Consider the following 14798-nt stretch of genomic DNA (forward strand, 5'->3'; position numbering starts at 1 on the left):
AACTTGAGACAAAAAACAGAATATACAATTCTATACAATGCCTATAGTGCCTCTGCAGTTGTTGTTTTTGGTGCATCAATATCTTCTATATTAATACGCCCCCTCGAGTCCAAGGGCGTGTCAGCAACATTGAGACTCGTCTTTAGCTTCAAAATCTGTTAGTTACCAAGGGTTTGGTAAGTATGTTTGCTAGTTGATCTTTGGAGCTGATGAAGGAGATGTTGAGTGTTTTGGCAGCAATGCGGTCTCTAACAAAATGGAAGTCAATATCTATGTACTTTGTCCTTGAGTGATAGACAGGTTGGCAGCCAAGTAAGTGGCCCCAATATTGTCACACCATAGCATTGGAGCTTGACTGAATGGGAGGCCAAGTTCAGAAATAAGAGTTTGGAGCCATATGAGTTCAGCAGCTGCCGCTGAAGCTACAGATTTGTACTTAGTTTCAGTACTCAACCTTGTAACTGTTCTTTGCTTCTTTGAGCTCTAAGAAATGAGATGTTTTTACCCAATAAAGTACAAAAACCACCCGTAGATTTTCTATCATCAGGGCATCTAGCCCAATCCGCATCTGAGTAAGCGTGTAATTTAAAGGAGGATTGAGAAGAGAAGAACAGACTCTGGTTGATTGTTGCTTTTAAGTAACACAATATGCATTTCACTGCAACCCAATGTGGCAGTTTTGGTGTGTGCATGAATTGACACACCTTATTGGCAGCATAAGATATATCGGGTCTGGTGAGGTACAAGTATTGTAGTCCTCCAACAATACTTCTAAATAGAGTAGCATCCTCAAAAGTTGGTGAGTCAAATTTGGACAGCTTAAGATTTACTACCATGGGTGAGATAACTGGCTTGGCATGTAACATTTTACTCCTAGTGAGGAGATCCTTAATGTATTTTCTCTGAGAGATTAATAGACTAGTGCTCAAATGATTTATTTCTACACCAAGAAAGTATGACAGAGCACCTAAATCTTTAACTGGGAATGCCAAGCTCAGGTCCGAAATAAACATATCAATGGCAGAGTCTTTAGAAGCCGTGATTATAAAATCATCAACATAAACAAAGACATATATACGTATATCATCCTGACTAAGCACAAAGAGTGAGGCATTAGCCTGAGATGCCCGAAAACTATAATTAAGTAGCCATGAACTTAATTGGGCAAACCATGCCCGTGGAACTTGTTTCAAGCCATAAATCGCTTTTTGCAATTTACAAACATATTGAGGATATTGAGAATCAATAAATCCTTGAGGTTGATGCATATATACCTGATCAGTAGGGGTTCCATGTAGGAACGCATTTTGTATATCAATCTTGCGCAAGGGCCATCCACGAGCAACAGTAACTGAGAGGATCAACCAAATAGTTGGTGCCTTGACTACAGGAATGAAGGTCTCGTGGAAATCAAGTCTAGATTGCTGATGGTACCCTTTAGCAACAAACCGTGCCTTCCGCCGCTCAATAGACCCATCGGCATGTAATTTTGTGCGATAAATCCATCTGCAACCAAGTACATTAAAGGATGGGTTAGGAGGAATGAGGGTCCAGATTTTATTTTTTAAAAGGGCTTGATATTCCTGGGTCATGGGGTCCTGCCATTCGAGGTATTTGGAGGCAATGGTATAGCTATTGGGTGTCTCAGGAATCACTGTGGTAGCAAGACAGTGCCTAGAGGGATAAGGCACAGTGCCGTCCGTTTGAATACGGGGTCAGGATGAATTTGTTTGAGCTCTTGTGATGATGGGTGATCAAGGAGGTATGAGAAGGGGAAGTGCAGGAGATGTTCGGGATGAAGAAGGAGGGATTTCAAGTTGAGAAGACGAAGAAGTTGGTAAATTGTGGGTCGGTGGTATGAGAGGGGAAAGAGCAGGTGATGATCGGGATGAGGAATTAGGGATTTTAGGTTGAGAAGACGAAGGGGAAATGGGGGAAATGTGCGTCAGTGGGCTGTAAGATGAGAGTGGTATACGGGTTGGGCCTGGGCCTAAGAGAGAGGGTTGTGAATGTAAAATGGGTAGGCTGGCATATGAAGATTGCTGTTTGGACAAAGACGTGGGCCGAGTAGTTGAGTATGGAAATTTATCTTCATGAAATATGATGTCACGGGAGAAGTATAGTCGATTTGTTTTTAAGTCCAAGAATTTGTATCCTTTATGAATTGAGCTATTCCCAAGAAAGAGATATGATGTAGAATGAAAATTTAATTTGTGTTGATTGTAAGGACGTAAGTTGGGAAAGCACTGACACCTAAACACTTTTAGAAAATTATAGTCGGGATCATGCTTTTATACTTTGAAGAATGGTGTTTGATTGTCAATTGTTGGTGAAAGTAAGAGATTAATGAGATAGACTGCCGTATCAAACGCATCGGCCCAATAAGAGAAAGGAAGAGAAGCCTGGGCTAAAAGGGCAAGCCTAGTCTCAACTATATATGCCTGTGTTTTCGTTCCACAAGTCATTTTTGTTGATGGGTATGTGGACATGAAAACCTATGATGAATCCTAAGTTTTTGACACATTGATGTGAGTGATTGAAATTCACCACCACCATCGGTTTGAAGAGTGATGAGTTTTGTATTTAAGAGGCGTTCAACAAAAGGTGAAAAATTGGAAAAGACCTTACGAACATCATATTCGAACTTTAATGGATAAAACCAAGTAAACCGAGTGTATTGATCTACAAAAGAGACATAATACTTGTAGCCTTGTCTAGAAACAAAATGGGCTGGGCCCCAAACATCAGCACAGACCAGATCTAGAGACTTATTTGAGTGGGCCGAATGAGAAATAAACAGCTGTTGATGGTTTTTGGCTAAAGGACACTCGGGGCACTGGAACTTGGAAACATTGAGAGGACCCTTCAAGCAGCTGGTGCGCAGGATACGTGAGAGAGTGGAGTGATAAGGATGGCCTAGTCTTCGGTGCCATTGAGTGACGGAAGCTTTTTCACCTATGCTGACGGATGGAGAAGGGCAGATGGAGGAGAGGTTGGACGCCGAAGGGAAGGCATAGAGGCCGTTACGGATTGGCCCTGTTGACTCACTCAAAAATGAGTAGCACTAAAGCTATCCTAAGTGCAGGAGGATGTCGTGTAATAATTAGGAATAAATTCCTAGATCGTCTCCTCAGGGAGAAACTGATGCTTATCTTGGGTGGACAATTCAGAAGGCATTCGCTCAGTCACCAGATAATTGACTATGTCAACATACCAGGGAGCTCTATCAACCACAAACAGCTGCTCATCCAGGAAACTATCACCAAGAGGAAGACTGACATTTGAAGAAGGAGATGATGACAGTCTAGAGAGGTGGTCAGCTACCACGTTTTCAACTCCTTTCTTGTCCTTAATGTTGATGTTGAGCTCTTGAAGTAATAGAATCCAGCGAATCAAGCGTGGTTTTGCATCTTTCTTAGCCAACAAATACTTAAGAGCAGAGTGGTTAGTAAAAATAGTAACAGGAGAACCAAGAATATAAGTCCAAAATTTATCAAGTGCAAAAACCACTACAAGCAATTCCTTTTCAGTAGTGGTATAATTTTTCTAGGCATCATTCAAGGTTCTACTAGCATAATAAATCACAAATGGCCTATTATCCACCCGCTACCCCAAAACAGCTCCCAAGGCATAGTCACTAGCATCTGTCATAATCTCAAAGGGAAGGTCCCACTGCGGAGGTTGCACAATAGGTGCAGTGGTAAGCGATTTCTTAAGGGTATCAAAAGATTTTTGGCACTCATTAGTCCAAACAAATTCAATATCATTTTGTAAAAGAGTGCACAAAGGTTTTGCAATAGAACTAAACCCTTGAATAAACCGCCTATAAAAGCCAGCATGACCAAGAAAAGAACGAATATCCCTAATTGTCCTAGGAATAGGAAGTTTAGATATTAATTCAATCTTTGCGTTGTCAACCTTTATACCCTCAGAAGAAACAATATGCCCCAATACAATGTCCTGAGTGACCATAAATTGGCATTTCTCCCAATTAAGTAAAAGATTTTTTTCCTCACATCTCTGGAGAATACGTGCCAAATTATGCAAACAACTCTCAAAGGATTTTCTAAAAACAGAGAAATCATCCATGAATATTTCACAAATTTCATCAATCATATCAGAAAAAATAATCATCATGCATCTCTGAAAAGTAGCTAGAGCATTACACAAACCAAAAGGCATTCTAGTAAAAGTAAAAGTGCTAAAAGGACAGGTGAAAGTGGTTTTCTCCTGATCCTCAGGTGCTATAGCAATTTGATAATAACCAGAATAGCCATCCAAGAAACAATAATATGCATTACCAGCCACTCTTTCCAAAATTTGATCCAAGAATGGTATAGGAAAATGATCCTTCCTACTAGCTGAGTTAAGTTTTCTTTAGTCAATGCACATTCTCCAGCCAGTAACCATTATAGTTGGAATCAACTCATTTTTATCATTTTTTATGACAGTCAAATCAGATTTCTTTGGTACCACTTGAGTTGGACTTACCCACTTACTGTCTGAGATGGGATAAATGATACCCACTGCGAGTAGCTTAAGCACCTCCTCTTTCACAACTTCCTTCATGGTAGGATTGAGCCTACGTTGAGCATCACGAACCGGTCTAGCATCGTCTTCAAGATGGATTCTATGGGTACATACAGTGGCATCAATGCCTTTGATGTCAACTATTGTCCAACCAATTGCGCCTCGATGCTTCCTTAATACTTCAATCAACTGGACTTCATCCTTCTGATTTAGCTTTGAGGAAATCACCATCGGAAAAGTGCCTTCTTCAGGACCAAAGAACACATACTTTAAATCTTGAGGAAGTGGTTTCAGTTCCAACTGGGGAACTTCTTCCTCTGAAGATTTAAGCATGTCTGGTGGTGGTAGAGCTTCAAACTGGGGTTTCCATCTTGCTCCCGCAAATTGTACTTCAAGTGGTAATGATGAATCTGCAAAACAATCAAAAAAATCAAAGTCATCTTCATTGATATGATCAATTTTCTCATCAAGTAAAAATTCAGGTGTTTGAAAAATATAATTATCATCAGAGAATGGAGAAGTTGAGCAAATAAAATCTATTGGTGTCAAACTCTCTACAGCATTCAAATCGCTTGTGTCATCAAAATGTGTTAGCATCTTGCAAGCGTTGAAAACGTTCAACTCAAGTGCCATGTTCCCAAAGGTAAGCTTCAAAACTCCATTTCTGCAATTGATCAATGCATTTGATGTAGCTAGAAATGGTCTTCCTAGGATGACAGGAGCTTGATAAATAGTGGAGGCCGGCTGCTGCATGTCAAGAACTACAAAATCCACTAGGTAGTAGAATTTGTCCACCTGGACCAATACGTCCTCTACAATACCCCTTGGTACCTTAACTGATCTGTCAGCCAGCTGTAGCATGATGAAGGTCTTTTTCAGCTCACCCAATCACAACTGCTCATATACTGAGAACGGTAGCAAGTTCATACTACTCTCCAAATCAAGTAAAACTCTCCCAATGCGTGATTCACCAATCATAATGGAAATGTTGGGAGAGCCAGGATCTCTAAACTTCTGAGGGGTCTCGCTCAATATCAATGCACTAACTTGTTCCGTTAGGAAAGCTTTCTTCTTCACATTCAGCTTCCTCTTCACTATGCACAAGTCCATCAAAAATTTTGCATATGAAGGCGCTTGTTGTATGGCATCTAAGAGTGGAATATTGATCTTCACTTGCTTGAAAATCTCTTGAATCTCCGTGTGATACTTGTTCTTTTGGCCAGCTGCTAATCTCTGAGGATAGGGAACCACAGGTTGGTATCCCTTACTAGTCTCAACATCTGCACTCACAGGCTTCTTCAGCTCTGGTCTTACTACCTCTAGTTCTTTCTCAACTTCATCATTCTCTGTTACATCTTCAGGTGTAGGACCAACTACCTGTGTGTCTATAGGCATCTCTGGTTGGGGAACTTCCTCCACTTCTCAAAGTAAGAACTGCCTTCGCTGTCTCAATAACATCCCCTGAGACATTATGCACTTGTTGTTGTTGTTGCCTGTACACTTGAGGATTAGGCTGAGGCTGTGCTGGAAATTTCCCTTTCTCTAGGGTGCTCAAGGTTGTACTTATCTTATTTATAGTGCCTCTCAACTCATTTATGGCCTGAGTGTTCTGATTATTTGTGGTGGCCTGAATCTGCATGAATTGCTGAAGTGTACTGGCCATCTAAGCCATACTGTAATCTAGAGTCTTCTTTGCAGATGATGAAGGCTGAGAACTTTGTGTAGCTATATGAGGCTGAAATCCAGGAGGAGCTACATAAGGATAGCTCTGAGGATTCTTATATGGCAGATACTGGTGCTGAGGAGCACCCTGATTAAATGGTTGCTGCTGAGGTGGTGGGGACCGACCAGGCTGATCATTTCTCCATGAGAAATTTGGGTGATTCCTCCACCCCGGATTATACGTGTTGGAGAAAGGCTGATTCTGTGCTCTACTATCCCAGTTAGCTGATTGCATCTGCTCAGACTCACTTTCTTGAAATACTAGCATAATCGGGTAGTCTTGGGTCTTATGGTTTGAATCAGCACATATAGAACATGGCTCTACTACTTTCACAGCCTTCACTTTTTCCATTTCCATGACCTCTAGTCTTCTAGTCAATGCAGCTATTCGGGCTTAAACATTAGTGTCTTCTTTAAGCTCATATCTACCCCCTCCAGAAATAGCCCTCAGTGGCTGTGCTGCTAATGGAACTCGATCGGTACGAGTGTTCTACTGTTGTGCACTCTCAGTAAGGTAGTCAAAAAATGATAGAGTTTCATTAGGTTCCTTGCTGAAGAACTCCCCATTACACATTGTTTGAACAAACTGCTTGCATTCTGGAGTGAGACCAGTGTAAAAGTAGCTCACCAACCTCCAAGATTCAAAACCATGATGTGGACAAATGTTCACCAAATCTTTAAATTTTTTCCAACTGGCCTGAAAGGTCTCATCAGATCTCTGATTGAACTGGCTGATTTGCTCTTGCAAAAACTGAGTTCTCTGAAAAGGAAAAATTTTTTGTAAAAATTCATGCTGCATATCAGACCAACTAGAAATAGAATTAGGCCTCAAAGAATTAAACCAAATCTTCGCTTTATCCTTTAAAGAGAAAGGAAATAAACGAAGTCTAATGAATTCATCAGTAACAGCCCTAGTGATAAAAGTAGTGCAAGCCAACTCAAAATCTGTCAAGTGCTGGTAAGGACTCTCAGAATCCATCCCGTGGAACTGAGGTATCACTGACATCATGCCATGCTTAATAGAGAAATTAGATGCATTTTCAGGTAAAACAATGCATGAAGGTGCAGTGGTGCGAGTGGGTTGCAAATAATCCTTAAGAGTGCGTGGTGCAGGTGCAGCCATGTTTTCTGGTTCAATTTCAATTTCCTCACCTGACTCACTAATAGAAAAGACAGAAGAGTTATCTATCTCCAAACTGTGTATACTACTCTCAACACTCAATGTGACTCTATGCAACCTATTTGAACTGTCCCTCACCCATGACATGAAACATTAGTTTAAAGAGTTTAAATTTAAGTTAAAATACTTTCCCCAGCAACGGCGCCAAAAACTTGACTCACTCAAAAATGAGTAGCACTAAAGCTATCCCAAGTGCAGGAGGATGTCGTGTAATAATTAAGAATAAATTCCTAAATCGTTTCCTCAGGGAGAAACCGACGCTTATCTTGGGTGGATCATTTAGAAGGCATTCGCTCAGTCACCAGATAATTGACTATGTTAGCATACCAGGGAGCTCTATCAACCACAAACAGCTGCTCATCCGGGAAACTATCATCAAGAGGAAGACTGACATTTGAAAAAGGAGATGATGACAGTCTAGAGAGGTGGTCAGCTACCACGTTTTCAACTCCTTTCTTGTCCTTAATGTTGATGTTGAACTCTTGAAGTAATAGAGTCCAGCGAATCAAGTGTGGCTTTGCATCTTTCTTAGCCAACAAATACTTAAGAGCAGAGTGGTCAGTGAAAATAGTAACAGGAGAACCAAGAATATAAGTCCGAAATTTATCAAGTGCAAAAACCACTGCAAGCAATTCCTTTTCAGTAGTGGTATAATTTTTCTAGGCATCATTCAAGGTTCTACTAGCATAATAAATCACAAATGGCCTATTATCCATCTGCTGCCCCAAAACAGCTCTTTAGGCATAGTCACTAGCATCTGTCATAATCTCAAAGGGAAGGTCCCACTGCGGACGTTGCACAATAGGTGCAGTGGTAAGCGATTTCTTAAGGGTATCAAAAGATTTTTGGCACTCATCAGTCTAAACAAATTCAATATCATTTTGTAAAAGAGTGCACAAAGGTTTTACAATAGAACTAAACCCTTGAATAAACCGTCTAAAAGCCAGCATGACCAAGAAAAGAATGAATATCCCTAACTGTCATAGGAATAGGAAGTTTAGATATTAATTCAATCTTTGCGTTGTCAACTTTTATACCCTCAGAAGAAACAATATGCCCCAATACAATGCCCTGAGTGACCATAAATTGGCATTTCTCCCAATTAAGTAAAAGATTTTTTTCCTCACATCTCTGGAGAATACGTGCCAAATTATGCAAACAACTCTCAAAGGATTTTCTAAAAACAGAGAAATCATCCATAAATATTTCACAAATGTCATCAATCATATCAGAAAAAATACTCATCATGTATCTCTGAAAAGTAGCTGGAGCATTACACAAACCAAAAGGCATTCTAGTAAAAGTAAAAGTGCCAAAATGACAGGTGAAAGTGGTTTTCTCCTGATCCTCAGGTGCTACAGCAATTTGATAATAACCAGAATAGCCATCCAAGAAACAATAATATGCATTATCAGCTACTCTTTCCAAAATTTGATCCAAGAATGGTAAAGGAAAATGATCCTTCCTACTGGCTGAGTTAAGTTTTCTATAGTCAATGCACATTCTCCAGCCAGTAACCGTTCTAGTTGGAATCAACTCATTTTTATCATTTTTTATGACAGTCAAACCAGATTTCTTTGGTACCACTTGAGTCGGATTTACCCACTTACTGTCTGAGATGGGATAAATGATACCCTGTGAGGAGGATCATCCCCGTCGATGTGTCCTTCATAGAGAAGAAAGAGTCATGAAATTCGAAAAAGCATGAGTTATCCTTGCAAAATTTTAAAATAGAGATGAGATTTTTGGTAATTTTAGGAACATGAAGAAGATTTTTAAGAAGAAATGAGGGAGAGGAAGAAGAAGGAGATAAGAAGGATTCAACCGTATTTTGAATGCAAAGACCTGTACCGTCTCCTACAAGGATCTATTCATTACCACAGTAAGGTTCATAGGCAAGGTTCAGATTGTTGAGGTTGTGGGTTATATGTTGGGTTGCTCCCCGAATCGGGATACCAGGTTGGATCTATGATGGGGCTAGGTTGGGTGAAATTTTCTGAGAAGGAAGGAGGCGCACTGAATTGATAGCTATGATCAAAACGGTGCCTGTATTGTTGGGCTACATGGCCTGCTTTTTGACCTACTTGGCAGGTGGGGCGGTGATTATTTTGTGATGTCAAGGGGTTTGGTTGAGTAGCTAGAGAAAAACTACGACCTCCTCTGTTTGGGTAATTGAATTCGCCTCTCCCATTTCTGCCATTGTGACCACCTAGAGATTGAAGATGTCCTCGCCCACCAGTGTGTACAACATTGACAGAGGGTTGCAAAGAGATAGAGCTCCGTGTACTGTGAGCAAGCCTACTTTCATGTACAAGAAGCAACTGAAATAGTCATGAGAAGAAATGGGTTCTACCCGTGTTGTTATAGAGGGGACGAATGAATCATATGTGTCACCAAGACTAGTGAGTAGATATGTAACAAAATCAAAATCAGATAGGGGAGTGCCAGAGCAAGTAAGCATGTCAGCAAGAGCTCTAACTTTACCAAAATAATTTGTGATGCTTAGGTCACCTCGAGTTAGATTAGCAAGTTGAAATTTAACTTGAAACCGTTTGACTTGAGAGTGAGAAGAAAACAAAGAGGAGAGGGATTGCCAGAGATCATGAGATGTTTGAGAGGAAAGAACATGTCCAAGAATTGAGTCTGAGAGAGATGAGAAGAGTATACTGAGTACTAGTTGGTCATTTCTTTCCCAGGAGGCATAAGCCTTATTAGGTTGAGAGTCAACCTGAGCAGGAGGTGGTTGTAGTGAGCCATCAACGTATTGATAGAGGTCCTGACCTCTTAGATAGGCCAAGATTTGCACATTCCATAATGGATAGTTTTCATTGGTGAGCTTGGTGGTGACTAAATGTGAGAAGTTTGGAAAAGGGAGGGGGGAGAAGAAGCCATGGATCAGAGGACTGTTAGTCGTGGGCTTACTGATACCATAATAGAATGAAATATTCTGTGAATTCTCAACACACTTTCATTACAATAACAAGGGTATTTATACACATAGTCTGTACAATATTCTAGAATCAGAAAGGAATAAAATCAGTTATAAAACTTGAGACAAAAAACAGAATATACAATTCTATACAATGCCTACGGTGCCTCTGCAGTCGTTGTATTTGGTGCATCAATATCTTCTATATTAATACACAGAAACTAATTTGTTGCCAGATAGTATATTCTTAAATGTTCCGGCTTCTTAATTAGAATCTAAACGGCATTGAAATATCAACAAACTAAATATTGTGATTACTTATGCACGAAAAAAATATATATATACAGGGACGAGAAGATTTCATTTCCTCGACACTTCTGTTTGTCTCTATCAAGCTGCCCTAAAAGGTGATTGGTCAGCTGCTAAGGAGGTACTTGATAAATATCCAAAAGCCGCTACATATTCCATAACAAGACAGAAGGATACAGTTCTTCACATCGCGGCTGCAGCAGAGAGCACTGATTTTGTCAAAGAATTGGTAAAGCGGATGAATCCAAGCGACTTAGAAATAAAAAATAGAAGTAATAATACAGCCATTTGCTACGCTGCTGCATCAGGAATCGTGGCAATTGCGGAGGAGATGGTGAATAAGAACAATGAACTGCCGCAGATTCGTGTGAGTAACGAATCAGTCACGCCTCTTTACATGGCAGCTTTGCACGGACGTAGAAACATGGTGTCTTATCTGTACTCTGTCACTCCTTTTGAAGATTTGACTCCTCCTGAGCGCATTGATATCCTTGTCGTCTGTATTTCCACTGATTTGTATGGTATGTACGAACTCCGCCCTTCCTGATCTCATTTTATTGCAGTGTTATATATATTTATAATTTTATTTATATTTTTATTTATAAAACTCATTTTATTACTTTTTTTTTAAATTTTAAATTTCACGATTTTTAACATATCAATAATTAATGTATGAAAAAATAAATTTTTTATTAGTTTTCCTTAAATATATTTAATATTTTCCTTAATATTATAATGAGTAATGTTACGTACAATCTCTATTTGAAGACTGCAATACAGGCATAGATAATTTTAACTTTAAAACTTTTTAAAATTATTAAAATATTCTTCCTAAAAATCATTTTTTTCTCCTTTAAGAAAGAGTCTGTACATCCAGTCCTCACTTGAGGACTAAAAATATAATTTCTCTATTATTATTGTTGTTGTTGTGAGTTTTGTGACAAATATTTTACAATGTGGCCGTTACGTTTGTTTGATGTTATTATTGTAATCGATCCAACTTGACTTAATCGTCGGATCGAATACCGTACAAAACTTATATCATGCTCAATTTTCAAAATGACTAACATTAATTAATAATGTTATTGACCATATAGGGAATTTGTTTTTAATTATCCATGGGCCAAACTAGCCTAATTAACCTGCGTCAACTGTGATCAATTCAACTTTACTGCTGCTTCATGGACAGATATAGCATTGAAAATTCTGAAAAGAGATCCAGAATTAGCAACAATGAAGAATGCATATGGGAAGATAGCATTGCAAGAGCTAGCCAAAAAACCTGATGCAATCGGCAGCAGAAGTCAGCTATCCATCTGGGAAAGATGCGTAAACTTCTGTTAGTTTGCTGCCTACCCAATTTTCTTTAGTACTGGCATGCACGTTTATATATATATATATATAAAAGAGGGATCTTACTCATCATTCCACACCACATACCTTACATATTTTACTATGATTTTTTATTTTTATTATTTTATTTTATTTTTATTAAACTAATTGAGTTGTTATATTTATCATCCTAGTAATGTTACGTACAGTTGTAGAGTACGTAAGTACCTTGCAATCGTTTTGAAAAAGAGTGAGGTCTACAATTAAAAAATTAATTTCTTTTTATATGGGTCTCATATTTATTCATTTTTTCAAAGTGATTACATAACGTTTGCACACTTACGACTGTAACTATCATTTATCTTATCATGATTCATACACCACATATTTGTTATAGAAAAAATAAGCTTAAAAAAAATATTTTTTTTAATATAGATAATCATGAATAGATGAATTCAATTAGTTCAAGTATAATGAACTAAAAAACCAATTCTAAAAAAAATTTAAAAAACAAAAATGTGGTGCCTGGGCTTATGTTAAGATTTTATTTTATTTATTTATTTATTTTTTCCGGCCATATTATACGCACGACATTTCTCAACAAGGAGACTGGCTAGATAAGATACCCATTCATAAAATAACCAATTAATAATTAAAGCCACCGATACAGTTCCTTGATTGAGCATGCAGGTGATGTTTTTTCCATATATATATATATATATATTTCTAAACATAAGTCCACACACTAAATTTTAATTTTAATTTTTTTCATTTACCAAATTATATATATATATATATATATAGATAATTCATAGAACAATTTAATTAATTTAAGAAGAATCAATTCAAAAAAATTTAAAAAAAAATTAAAAAAAAAGTGTTCGTATGTGCTTATGTGTAGTAGTAAAGCTCATATATATGTATAAATATATATATATATATATATATATTTATATAATGTATATATGGCTGCAATAGGCTTATAAAGTTGCATAGGTCAAGAAACCTTCCGTAGCTCAATGCAGTAATTATGCCATCTCCAATATCATGTCTCTCTTCTTAGTGCAATGTACCCTTGCAGGGTTTCCATCTTTTTTGTTTATAAAATCAATACTTGTTTTCAATGAGGTGACGGTTGATTTTTTTTTTTTTTTTCCCAATCCCAGGGCCGTTCAAAGGGATCTATAAGAAAGCTTTGATGCGCACAATAGCCCATCAATTGGTTGATCTACTCTGGGTAAACGTTCGACAATTGCCAGAGAAAGACTTCTCAGACATGGTTCAAAACCATTCATCTTTCCTTTTTGATGCTGCAATATCAGGGAACGTTGAGTTTCTAATTATACTTATACGATCATATCCTGATCTCATATGGAGTTTAGACGAGAAAAAAAGAAGTATATTTCACTTTGCTATTATATATCGGCAAGAGAGTGTATTCAGTCTAATATATGAGCTAGGTGCCATCAAGGATATCATCGCCCTCTATACTGACAATCACCATAACAATATGCTGCACTTAGCTGCAGAAATAGCTCCTCCAGATCGACTAAATATCATATCAGGGGCAGCACTTAAATTGCAACGAGAGCTATTGTGGTTTAAGGTTCGGATATATTTTATTTACTTATTCTATTTATGGCTATGTATTTCACTTTAAATTACTTGTCAACTACTTAAGACTTGAATTAATATTACAGGAGATAGATAAGATTGTTCAGCCTTCATACAGAAAGAAGAAGAATATAGATGAAAACAACAAAACTTTAGATACACCATGGGAATTATTTACAAAGACACATCAGAATTTGTGCAAAGAAGGTGAAAAGTGGATGAAGGACACTGCAAACTATGGCATGCTTGTGGCAGCACTAATTGCCACTGTAGTTTTCGCTGCAGCCTTCACTGTACCAGGTGGCAACGATCAAAAACTAGGCACTCCAATTTTATTAAGTGGCAAATGGTTTATGGCGTTCTTCATATCAGATGCAATTGCATTGCTCTCCTCATCGACATCGATATTAACGTTCTTGTCAATCCTCACATCACGCTATGCAGAAAAGGATTTCCTTCTCTCATTACCTGCAAGGTTGTTGCTTGGACTTGCAACACTTTTCATCTCTATAGCAAGCATGGTGATAGCTTTCAGCGCTACCTGCTTTCTGGTATACGACAGTGAAATCACAAGTGTTCCAATTATTATAACAATTTTGGCTGCCATTCCAGTTACATTGTTTTTAACTTTACATTATAGACTTTGGGCGGATATATTCCGCTCAACATATGTTTATAGGTTTCTTTTCCGACCACGTGAACGTAGAGTTTTCTAGGAACAATTCAACTAGGCGATTGATTGGTAGAAAATGTAAAATGATAGACAAAAGAAAAGGAAGGGAAATTGTTAAAGCAAATCAAGTGATTTTGAACTAGCTAGATGTATTACTATCCTTTTTGTTATATTGATTATAAATTGTACTTTGCATTCCCAAATCCACAGTTTGATGGGAGTGAAACTACCATTTAGTAAGAACTTCCATTTGTCAAGCTATAATGTGCCCATCCTCTGTATGCCTCCTTTTGTTATATCTATTACTTTGCAAGCACATGCTCGACTTACATATCCTACATTTTGTGAAAATTTGCATGCTATTCTGATCTAATAAGGTTTTATATACTAGGGTATGGGTTACACATTTGAGTAGTATCTGAGTGATCTTAAGAGTTCCGCTCTAAATTTTTTCCACCACACGATTGGTGTAAACTATGCTCTATATATATAGCCTCTCTTTTTATATC

The 14798-nt window shown here is 38.0% G+C and overlaps 1 protein-coding gene across 4 annotated transcripts in view; it reads left to right on the forward strand.

The window, feature by feature from the left end:
• The window catches only part of LOC122280023 (ankyrin repeat-containing protein NPR4-like), a 30056-nt gene extending 15527 nt beyond the window's left edge, over positions 1–14529 (forward strand). For 3 of the 4 annotated variants that reach the window (XM_043090975.1, XM_043090974.1, XM_043090973.1), the window contains exons 3-6: positions 10709–11191; positions 11860–12009; positions 13169–13608; positions 13703–14529. In XM_043090975.1, coding sequence (XP_042946909.1) covers positions 10709–11191; positions 11860–12009; positions 13169–13608; positions 13703–14332 — 1703 coding nt within the window. In that variant the 3' untranslated portion in view covers positions 14333–14529. The remainder of the gene's footprint in view (positions 1–10708; positions 11192–11859; positions 12010–13168; positions 13609–13702) is intronic. The other variant, XM_043090976.1, reaches the window with a different exon arrangement.
• Positions 14530–14798: the final 269 nt, after the last annotated feature.

This window comes from Carya illinoinensis, chromosome 10 (assembly GCF_018687715.1).
Source record: "Carya illinoinensis cultivar Pawnee chromosome 10, C.illinoinensisPawnee_v1, whole genome shotgun sequence".
Taxonomy (NCBI): Eukaryota; Viridiplantae; Streptophyta; class Magnoliopsida; order Fagales; family Juglandaceae; genus Carya; species Carya illinoinensis.